We start from the raw sequence: 11,995 nt of genomic DNA on the forward strand, positions 1-11,995 counted from the left end.
TTTAATTATACGTTTTAATCAAAATTTTCATTTATTTGGAATGATGGATTGTAAAAATTCTTTGGGACTTATATTTGATAAGAATACTCATTAAGTAGTTGCTTAGTTTTTTATTGATGAGTATATACATTATTTGCTCATGTCTATTATGCATCCGTCAATTTATATCTTCTGAGAAGAGTGTTGATTTCTTATTTGACGAGGAAAATTACCAAATCTAATATCTTAAGGTTGACTTCTGAATTTGTACTTACATGAGTGTCTAACCCATTTTGCCACGATTAAACAATATCTCATAAAGCATAGAACATCTCTTATAGCACGAGTTCATTCATTCTTACGTTTTTACTCCATTGAAAAAGCATATTCGTTCTATGCAATATTAATAAAGAAAAAGGAAGGTAAAGAAATTATTTTATTATTGTCTAATATTTCGCATCAAACATGAACTTTCATATGGAAATTAGTACTGTTAATGCCATTTTTGACAATTATCCAACTGAATATTAATGCAACGTTTAACTTGCAACAAAAGTTTTCAATTTGAATCTAGCCCATTAACTAGACCCAACCCATCATATCAAACTACAATAAGGCCCAAATCAAAAATCCCCAATTCCCAATTCCCAAAAATAAAACCCTAAAATCTTCGATCTGCTAATTTACAAACCTCATGGTTGCTCCGTTCTCGAAATAGTGAATACAATGGCCGGTGGCAAAATTAGGAAAGCCTCAAACCCTCACTTCAGAGGCGGCATACCCTTCCACAAGTCCAAAGGCCAGCACATATTGAAAAATCCGCTCTTAATCGACAGTATAATTCAGAAATCTGGCATCAAGCCCACTGACGTCGTCCTAGAAATCGGTCCTGGTATTGGTAATCTGACTGAGAAGCTTCTGGAAGTAGGGAAATCTGTAATAGCAGTCGAACTTGATCCCTGTATGGTTCTCGAGCTGCAACGTAGGTTTCAAGGAACCCCTTCGTCTGCTCGATTGCAGGTGAATAATTTTCTTGGCTTCTGATGGAAATTTCTTTTCTTTTTTCGGTGTTTAATTGTTTACGGTTGAGATTATTACGTTGGTTGTATATGTATTTGTGTTTGCATCGAAAACGAGAAACCTGGGGCAAACGGAAGTGTTGTGTGCGAGAGTGTGTTGGCTGCTGTTTTTACACCAGAAGCAGCCTGTTTGGGCCATGGGGAGCTTCTGTCCCTAACGCAGAACGGCAGCAGGCTGTGGACTTTCGTATTTGTTGCTTTAATTTGGCAAATATGTTGATTACTTATGCGTAATTGATATCACGGATTGAAGTTTTATAATTAAAATTAGATGCTTCTATTCAAATGAGATATAAGTTTCCAAGACTTCAAATTTTCTGCACCTAATTCTTGGCAAATAATGTAGCTTTGCAGGAATAAGATGTGCATGTGCCTCTATAGGCTGTGGTTAATGTTCATCAGATTATCATGTTTAATTTCTGTCAATTGCTTTTGTCGATGTATGAAAAGACACAGTGGAATTTCAAATAGCACTCTTAAAAGGTGGCAAAATAGTTTTTCGAATGCAATCTGATGCTTAAGTCAATAAATGACCATAAAGTGGAACATTTGGGAGTGTTTTTGTTGTGTAACATGAGCATCTTCCTTTAGGACAAATTAGCTATAGCTAGTAGAGTTTGTGTGTAAAAGATCAAGTTTGCCTCCCCTTAAAACCTTTTTGGGAGCTTATTTGGACAATGTGCGTTTGAACTAAAAGGTAGTCCAAACAAAACCCTAAAAAGGTGCTTTAAACGGAGTCAAAGATGCTACAAAAAGGCATTTATTGAATTGGACTGCTCTTGGAAGGATAAATATAGATTCTGTATCATCACATCTCTACCCATAGAATTTATCTTGGCTCTTGTTTGGTTCTCATTATTTTGAAAATACGTTTTCATCTCTTATTTTCAACAAATCATTCTTCAATAAAATAATATTACACATAAACTCAAGGCACTTTCTTATTTTTCAACCATAGTCCATCAAAATACTATTCCAGAATTCATTTTGGGCAACAAATGAGGCTGAAACATGCTCTTTTTAAGATATTGATGATATTTTTTATAGTTAATTCTTAGCACAATAGATTTTTTGTACTACACTACTTCCAAGACTAGGTTGTGGATAAAAATTGACTCTGATAAAACTCATCCAATCTTATAATACTACCTGATGAGGGATTAAAATCTGTCTTCATACTTATAATGTGCTAAGTCCAATTCAAAGGGGATTCTAGCCACAGGATCTTTGCTAATTATAAATAAACTTTGTCCTATAGAAGTTCTCAGATACATTCAACTCACATTTCTAAATATCTTTATGTTCAATTTCACTTACTGACTTAAGCATCAAATTGTCTCCGGGAAATTTGTCATCACCTTTTTATAGGTGTTCATTAACGTTTCTAAGAAATTACATGGATCAGCAAATACAATTTGTGGAATTGACGCTATATATTTTTGACAAAAATAGATGTCATTAGTTCCTGGGATTTCGTGGCCCCCTTTTTGCAGTTGTTATTAAGCTTTTTCGTTTCATTTTTGTAGATTCGCAAGGGTTGTTAACGGAAGTTGCATAATTATAAACGGTCTGTTGACGAAAATTGAAATCAACTCCTCGAGGAATTTAAGTCCCCTTTTTGTAGAAGCTATTGATTTGAATGCAGCATGTATTTAAGTTCTCAAACTTCTCTGTAGTTTATAATTATTTGTGTCTTATTCTTTTAATTTTCTTATGGGGGTAGGGATATAAATTTGAGAGTTACATTTGATTGAATACCCATGTTAAAACTTTGTAGAAGGATTTGGATGTCTTGTCCAAATTGTTATTCATATACACAAGTTTAGTTTCATAAAATTGTTATAGATTTAGCAAATAATGGAATTCTATATGTGATTTTATGTATGGATATCTGATGCAAGTTAATTTGCAATATTATTCCAAGGTGGCATATTAGCAAGCTGGCTATTCTATTACTTCAAGGCTAGGAAAGTATATATTACGTTTGTGCACATGGTATGAAGTCTTGGATGAAATTGAGTTGACGAAATCGGTGATTTGATTTTCTTCTACAAAGTGTCAGCGTCAATTTATAGTAATTTATTTTTCACTGTATGCAAAAATTAAACACTGCTAGAACTTGCAAAATTTGGTGGAAATTTTTTTGAAGACACTATGACGGTCAAGTTATTAAATGGTTATAAAATTTGTGAAGGAGAATTGAACAATGAATTAGAGAATATTTGTTTTGTAACTTGACCGTACTTAGAGGCTTGTAATTGTTCACAATTAGTGGAGTTTCCTTTTGATAACAAGGATGTTTGACAACTTTGAGAGGTAGTTCAGTAGTAAGGCCTTGAATTTGGTTCCCAATGGTCACCAGTTCGAGTCCCCTCGTGGCCATTGATGTGAGTATCCGACTGTCAAGTTCAGTGCCCCGTGAGATTAGCCGAGGTGCGCGTAAGCTGGCCGAACACTTACGGTCATTTAAAAAAAAAAGAAGAAAAAAAGATAATGAGGATGTTTGACTAAGCCGGACACTCATGGTCATTAAAAAAAGAAAAAAAGATAACGAGGATGTTTGACTAAGTTTTAAAGCTCCTAAAGCCCCTTTTAAGGAGCTTTTAACCTTAGATAAATATGCCAAGTGTCTTGCTTGAATTAGACATGGCTCCTTGTAATGATGATCATAGAATATATCTACTTATTTTAGTCGATAGAATTTATGAGACTGATTTTTCCACAACAGATGTTGGACTGGTTGTGGATAAAAATTATTGAAGAAAATCTCATCCAATTTGATATGGCAATTTCTATCACAAGAGATAAGGGGGATAAAATTTTATCTTTATCATTAGTGTATGATAGGATACCAACTGGAAATCAGATGAATAAGCTAATGAGATAACAACTTTTGATTGAATAATAAGAAAATTACAGAAATTAAATGACAAAAGCCTGTAGAAGGCCGTCACTGAGAACCACTCTACTACCCTCAAATACTGCTTTTCTATTACTCTCCTGACCTCTCTTATTTATATGGTCTCCTAATTGAAAGTTGTTACCCCCTATTCCCCCAAAACAGAATTTAGTTATTCCTTTCCCCCCTCCATTTGCAAGATTCTCTTCTTCTGGGTCCTTCTAGAGCTGGTGAGGTGGATAGGAGCCTATCAATACTCGCCGCCCCAAAATCCACCTTGTCCTCAAGGTGGAAGTTCAGCTCAACTTCAAAATTCAGAATTTCATATTGCGGACCCGTGTTTGGAGTAAGCTTGTAGCAACTGTTAGTTTGTGTAGCCAATCGACCACACCAATAAAATGTTATCCATACAAATTCCATAACCAGTTGGCCCCACAAACGGAACTCCTGAAAGTTGAGTTTGGATTGAAGTAAATGTATTAGTCTTATAATTTGCTTGGGCTTGATTGATGAGTTCATTTCTATTCTTCACTTTTCTAGCCCACTCCAAAATATGGCCCAACTCCTGGAGCTTTAACATCTTCCCCTCGGCCCATACCATAGACTCCAGCCCATTAACAAAATTATACCACGCCCATGCTTCTCCATCCCACCAAAATGCAGTTGTCTCCAACTTCTTCCAAAACTGATTTATAATGAAGTGCCTCAACGCCCTAAAAAATCACTACTCGAGGTTTTCGCCGCTGAAATTCGGCATCTCCAGTTTCCAGCCTTGATTCTAGGACTTCAGGTCTAGCCCAGATTTCTTCAACAGGTGCATTGATTCGGCCCCTCCAAATTCGTTCAATGATCTCCCTCTCCTCAATGGTATGGGCTGTGATTAGAATTCATCTGATAAGGGATCGGTGAGAGCTGCAATTCATCTTTGGGCTAAAACGCAGCAGTAACCGTTGTCTAAATTGTTCCCAATAGGTACTTCCATCTTTGCCTTGTCCCAGAATGGCTGTCTCCCCTCCGTAGCTTGCCTCGTCTGAACCTTCCAGCCTTGTAGAAAGGAGATATTTCAATCCCAGGAATTGGGCTGAGTGACGAATTGCTAGTAGGATAATGCCCAAGAAAACTACGTAACCTGTCGTCCCCACCCCCAAAATTCCCATGTGCTGCACTTCTTCAATTAGAATAAACTTGAGGATAGCCCCTACCAACCGTTTTTCCTTCTTGGGATGCTTGTTTGTACTCACTCCAATTAAAGTCTTCTCCCTCCACTTATGGTACAGTCGTTTTCCTTGAAGCCATGACATCGTTGCCCCATAAAACAGCTTAAGGGCAACTGGATCCTGCAGCCCCTTAGTTCTGTTGTGATACCCAATGGATTTCTTCTCCAGCCACCTATGGTATAGTCGTTTACCTGATTGTAGCAGATTAGCGTAATGGTGGCTTGGAGTAATCTGATGGGTTGTATAGGTATATATAGATGCTGGGCCATCTTCCTTTATTTTATTCCGACCCATTTCTTCTAGGGCTTGGTTAAGTAAAACTTTGCTTTCCTTTTGTTGAGCCACCTCTACATCATTCTCCAAACCCACCGATTTCCCTCCTGTCATCTTCTCACAAATAAGCCCTTTAACCAATAGCCCGTCCCACGACGCGTATGAGATCTCTGACAATGGAGTGGCCAGTGACTCAAATCGACGATACTCTCTCACCAACCCCTTCTCACCGGAGTGCTAACAACTCTCGCTGGTGCTTCCATGGGTTGATCGGAAATGGGTAAGCACAAAATTCTTCAATTCCTCCCGTCTTGCATTAGATCTATCCATCATAGGAGCGACCAAACACTCAAATTGCTGACGGTATCCCCCTTCGAACGCAGGGATTTGTCGATGTCGGTACTTTGGTCTCCATTGTTCGCCCGAGCCTTCTCTAACTTCTATGTTTCCTTCCTCCACAGCCGGCGTGACTACTAAATTCATTGTAAATTCTAAGGGGACGTCCTCTGGCCCCTTTTTCTTCCATTCTATCTCTTGCCACTTCCTAAGTTCAACTGCAGGATGAGTACTTATGAATTCCGGCTGTAGTGGTCCCTCCGTCACACTAGTCTTCTCTCCTTCTAGCCCCAGTGGAAACTCATACTTCTCTTCTTTCTCCGACGACGGTGGCTGTTCATTCTTTGTCTCCCAGAGTGCTGTCGTCCAATTGACCACCCTCCCCGACTTACCTTCTAAAATTTCTTCAACAACGGAGATCTGCTCCTCATGGAATCGAGCCAATGTCAACTTCTTCAATTCTTCCCAGGTTTGTATCGGACAGCAATAGTCTATCTCTTGAAACCATGGCCAAGCCTCTCCAAGGAAGCAAGCGACTGCTGTTTCTACCTTCTCTCTCTCCGATAAGTTTCGGTTCATCTTTATGCATTGCTCTGCCTCAAACAGCCACAAATCTAAATTATCCCCATAGAATATCTGTGTTGAGTCGGCTACATGAATCCAACCCTGAATCAATGGCTCGACCTCCTTTTTGATGCATCACCATCTTCTACGACTCACTCCTTATAAAGCTCAAAACTCTCTTTTGATTCTCTGCTGCTGAAAATAGTTTCCCTTAGTCCAACAATCGACCGCTCTGATACCAATTGATAGGATACCAACTGGAAATCAGATGAATAAGCTAATGAGATAACAACTTCCGATTGAATAATAAGAAAATTACAGAAATTAGATGACAAAAGCCTATAGAAGGCCATCACCGAGAACCACTCTACTACCCTCAAATACTGCTTTTCTATTACGCTCCTGACCTCTCTTATTTATATGGTCTCCTAATTGAAAGTTGTTACCCCCTATTCCCCCAAAACAGAATTTAGTTATTCCTTTCTCCCCTCCACTTGCAAGATTCTCTTCTTCTGGGTCCTTCTAGAACTGATGAGGTGGATAGGGGCCTATCAGTGTATTACAATTTGAGAAGGATTTTATTTTATGGACCTATGTTAACTATGAAAAATATCCTACAAGGTTCTGATATATGGTCAAATTATGTTCCTCAATATCCTTGATTAATTCTCTTCTCAAGTTTTACGGTCCTTTTATTGACACAAGTATCGGAATGTCTCCATGGAATTTCTCTCCCACTTTTTACGGTCCATTTGCTGACACGAGTATCAGAATGTCTCCACGGAATATCTTATCCGCCTTTTACCTTTGATGTTCTTGAAGTGATTCCGGCAAACCTTAGGCAGAATTGATGTTGACATTTTGTTGATGAAAATTGACATTTGTTCTCCGAATTCTCAGCTCTCTTTTCGTGGTTACTATTCAACCTTCTTGGAGTAATTTTTGTACGTATGCAACGGTAGCTGGTGAAAATTGGCATTGACATTTGTTGATGAAAATTGATGTTAATAGTCCTTGAGGAGTTCCTCGCCTCTTTGTTGCATTTGCTGTTTGTCATTCTCATAGTAATTTTTGCATATCATAATTCACATTGACACATGTTGATGAAATTGATGCTGAAAGATGAGCAGTTTTAATTGAAGTTGATATTAAGAAAGAAAAAATTGTTTTACTTGGAGATAATTTGTACGGATCTCAAATTGGTTTTATACTTGTGATGTTTCTTGGGCAAGAGTAGAACTACAATGTTAAAATTTTCTAAATAGTCCTTTTTAAATGCAAATTGGCATAGCAAAAGACTACAGATATGCCACAATACTAAAAAATGCCTTTAGGTTTTTACATACTTAACATACAAATACCAAATCATTCTTTACCACCTCGTAGAAATCTGTATTGCCTATACTTCCACATTTATTTTACACACAAATACCAAATTGGTGTTTACCACCTCACATTATATCACTGATTTGACTTCTGCAAATGTTATTTTAGGTTACGGATACCTAGAATAGTAGGTATGGGTTATCTGATGTAAATGACTATTTTATTCAAGATGCCAAGTTAGCATAAAATTTAGTGGGTATTCTATTCTTTCAAGGCTAGTGATTTTAACATATCGCTTGCTGTCATGGTTGATATTGTGGTAGTCGATCAAGATTGAATCAGATGAACAATTTATCCAACAAATTCTTGAGCTATTGGTGCAAAATTGACATAGGTGGAACCATATGATACTTTAAATCTTCAAACGTTTGCAATGCCATCAAACAACGTTAGGAGAAGTTTCTATGGATTTTTTTTGTCATATCTATATGAAACCCACCATTAGACCTTATGGTGTATTGTACGGATTGTTGACAAAAGGTTCTGTGTAGATTTAAAGAGCCTTCCTTGCACAAGAGCAATGTGATCTCCGTAGAAAAAGTTAGAAGAGGAAGGGGTAAACCAAAAGTAATATGACCTATTTTGATTTCTATGGTTCTACTTGCTCATTGCTTTTTAGTAGATGTAGTAGTGAACTGAATGGTTTGACAAAAGGATTTATGTAGCCTATACCAGTTTTGGGAATAAGGCCTAGCTTCTTGTTATATATAGTTGCACATTTGCTGCTTCCGCAATTCACTCTTCATGCTAGTTGTGTTCCTTTCTTTTGGCTAGAGATGTAGTCTGTTTATTGTTTTCAAAATATTTCCTGTATCTGGAACAATAATGTTAGGTAAGACATCCTGTGTCTGTCTCTTTATATTTTACATTTTTAATGCGTAATTTCAAGATAATGTTACTTCGCTGCTGATCAGGAAATTGTTATCTGTCATTCTAAATAATTAGTAGAACTGAGCATGTTTTGTAATGTTTCTCCCCCAGGTCATACAAGGAGATGTACTGAAGTGTGATCTTCCATGCTTTGACATTTGCGTAGCAAATATCCCATATCAAATTTCCTCCCCCCTTACTTTCAAGTTGTTAGCTCATCGCCCATTATTCAGGTGTGCAGTAATAATGTTCCAAAGGGAAATTGCCATGAGGCTCGTTGCTCAACCTGGTGATAATCTTTACTGTCGTCTGTCTGTGAACACTCAACTGTTGGCTCGGGTTAACCACTTGCTAAAAGTGGGAAAGAACAACTTCAGGCCTCCTCCTAAGGTTGACTCTTCGGTCATCAGGATTGAACCAAGGAAACTGCTCCCTTCGGTGAATATTAAGGAATGGGATGGTCTAGTTCGAATTTGCTTTAACCAGAAAAACAAAACTCTTGGTTCAATATTTAGGCAAAAGACTACCCTTTCAATACTAGCAAAGAACCATAAAACCTTGCAAGCATTACAGCTTTCGCATGAAGGGTTAGATGATACAGAAATGGCCATGTGTATCACTGCTTTGGGAGACATTCTCGGGGACCTGAGCATGGACTCTGACGAAGGGAAAGATGAGGATATGGAGATAGATGAAGGGGATACAAAAGCTTCTGATTTTAAAGATAGAGTTTTAGGTGTGTTAAAGGAAGGTGGTTTTGAAGAAAAAAGATCTTCCAAACTCACACAAGGTGATTTTATGCACTTACTCTCATTGTTTAACAAGGCTGGTATTCATTTTTCTTAGTTTTGGGACTAATTTTGACTATTTTTCATCTGTTCTCTTTTATTTATCTTTTTTACATGTACATGTACACGTACACGTTCAATTTTGTTTTTTTCTGGACTGAGGGAAATTCTGTTGTGGAGTGTAGACTTGCATCGTTTCCCTTTTTGTCCCCTACAGATGATGATCTTTGGTTTTTCAATTTATTTTAGTAGTTATGCATTTACGAAATGGTTCAGCATAACAAGAATAGAATTGATTAGAGGTTGCTCAGGGAGTAGCCAGTTTCAACTGGAAGAAATGCATTGATTTATATGGAGGAGTTCGTTGAAAGATGTGGTCTGAAACAACAAAATTTCGGTTTTGTTTTTGGTCGATTATATGGATAGTTTTTTGATTGCTAAGGCTAATGAAATTAGGGTTCGTTTGATTGTCAATATTTTTCATGGAAAAATGTGTTTTTTTTCCATCGAAAACTCTACTTTTGTGTTATTTTTTCAATGGAAAACATGTTCCTACTTTTGGTCACGTAACTTTATTTTCCTGAAAAATAAAAAATAAAAAATATTTTCTTTAGGTGAAGTAGGATTTTATTTTTCAAGGAATTTGCTCTCTCTCTCTCTCTGTAATCTATCAACTCTCTCTCATCTATCCACCAATATAAAATGGACAAGCATTATATTTTTCAAGTTGAAAATTAAATTAATCACACACATTTAATTGATAATATTCATGCAAATAAATTCTAGGCAATTGAATTAATTAAAATTTATATTCTTTCACTATAAATTTCATGCTTACAATCATGTGCGTCCTAAATGATCAATAGGTCACTTTAATGTGCTCTACTTCGTCAATCCATTAACCTAAAATTTTGTGTATTCATATACAGACTTAGAAAGTGAGGGTATATTTAATTTAGATTTTAAAGACAAAAAGTTTTGTGGGATTAGTTGCAGGGCTCGTTTGGGAGTTTGTTTTCCATCATTTTTGATTGGCACAGTTTATGAAAGATTTAAAAAATCGGTGCATGCTAATTTTTTTTAGACACCGATTTGGATGGAATAAAAACCACCCAAAATTGATGCCTAATAAACTCCTAAACATGGATCGAACTATTAGAAAAATTGCTAGTTAAATCAGTTTAAACTGATTTAATCATAAACGTTCAAAATTGATATTTTTTAAAAACCCCTACTATAGGTAATATAAATTCAAAAATTTCGCAATTTCCAAAGTTTGGATTCTTTCACCAAAAATAACTGTAGTCTTCGAATTTACCTCTTTTTCCTTTAAAATTTCTCTATTCTTTTCCTTCATGAATCCAGATATATTTTTTATTTTGAAAAAAAAAAAAGACAGATTCCATATTTTTCTGTCTTCAACGTGTGATTTTTTTCTTTAAAATATTCTCATTCCTTTTTCTATTGTTCTTCGTCGTTTCTCCCTTTTTTTTCATATGATGAAAAAGAGCACGATCAATTTGTAATTGAAAGTTCTAGTAAGTTTTTCTCTCTTCTTTTTCATCGATTTCTCTGGATCTTCCATTTAAAATAGATCTTGATAAGACATTTCACAAAAAGAATAGGTTTTTTTATTAGGTTGTTATTTAGTGATTTATTGTTTAATTTAGTAACTTTCTACAGTTTTGGTCATAGTGATGATATTGAACAATCGATTTTGTTTAATCAAACAGCACTGAATTATATATGTGTGTGTGTGTTTTTATTATTTATTTATCTAATTTTGTTGACATATATTTATAATTTAAAAAAATATTTTTATTATCATGAAAAATATGATGATGTTACTATGTTCTATGGATTATTTATTTATTTTTTAAATATTTTTATTATCACGAAATATTTAATGTTGTTACTATGCATTCTGGATACACAAGTAAATTCAAAATAGAAATAAATTGTATTGCAAAAATAAATAATTCAATAACATTAATATAATATAAAGTAACATAAATATTAAATATATAACTTTATATACAAGATTTTTTTATTCTTTTTTTTTTTTTTTTTAATATGAAATTCTTTACAAGTCTAATGAATTCTATAAAAGTGCACAAAAATCTGTGAAAGATTTTGATCAAACAATTATATAAAAACATATAAAGTAATGAATCTAACTTCTAATAAAAAAGGAAGGAGGGTGTACTATTGATACAATAGTAAATTAATCCAACTTTACTATGTATGATGTCATTTTTTTTCATTTTATTTATGTCAAACAAATATCTTTCCACACATTATGCCACTAGTATTAAAAAAATAATAATAATTTTAGTAAATATAAACTGTCATGAGCCAAAAAAAAAAAAAAAATCTTCACACATGAGTTTTAAAAAAATATAAAAATAATATCTTCGCACAGTGCGAAGAGATGACATTCTGTGCGAACACCGTCCTCACAAAGTACGGGCTCTCCGTATAGTGCGTCGTAAAAAAGTAAAAAAAAAAAAAAAACTTCGCACAATGCGGAGAGTTTGCAAACTTTTCGTACAGTGCGAAGTTAAAAAAAAAAAAAAAAAAAAAAAAAAAAAACCCCCCGGGGGG

General features: G+C 35.3%; 1 protein-coding gene across 1 annotated transcript; it reads left to right on the forward strand.

Annotated features, from left to right (window-relative positions):
- The first annotated feature begins 645 nt into the window (after positions 1-645).
- LOC111386379 (ribosomal RNA small subunit methyltransferase-like) lies at positions 646-9,852 on the forward strand. Its single transcript, XM_023010836.1, has 2 exons — positions 646-999; positions 8,715-9,852. The coding sequence occupies exons 1-2, from the start codon at positions 706-708 to the stop codon at positions 9,447-9,449; spliced, it is 1,029 nt and encodes a 342-aa protein (XP_022866604.1). The 5' UTR covers positions 646-705; the 3' UTR covers positions 9,450-9,852.
- The last annotated feature ends 2,143 nt before the right edge of the window (positions 9,853-11,995 follow it).

The sequence above is a fragment of the Olea europaea genome, unplaced genomic scaffold (assembly GCF_002742605.1).
Source record: "Olea europaea var. sylvestris unplaced genomic scaffold, O_europaea_v1 scaffold3532, whole genome shotgun sequence".
NCBI classification, from domain to species: Eukaryota; Viridiplantae; Streptophyta; class Magnoliopsida; order Lamiales; family Oleaceae; genus Olea; species Olea europaea.

What these genes read in the sequence shown, in the direction of transcription:
- LOC111386379 (XM_023010836.1), top strand. Translation starts at nt 706, where the DNA reads ATGGCCGGTGGCAAAATTAGGAAAGCCTCAAACCCTCACTTCAGAGGC. An exon ending in CTTCGTCTGCTCGATTGCAG is followed by an intron (nt 1,000 to 8,714) that starts GTGAATAATTTT and finishes TTTCTCCCCCAG; the next exon opens with GTCATACAAGGAGATGTACT.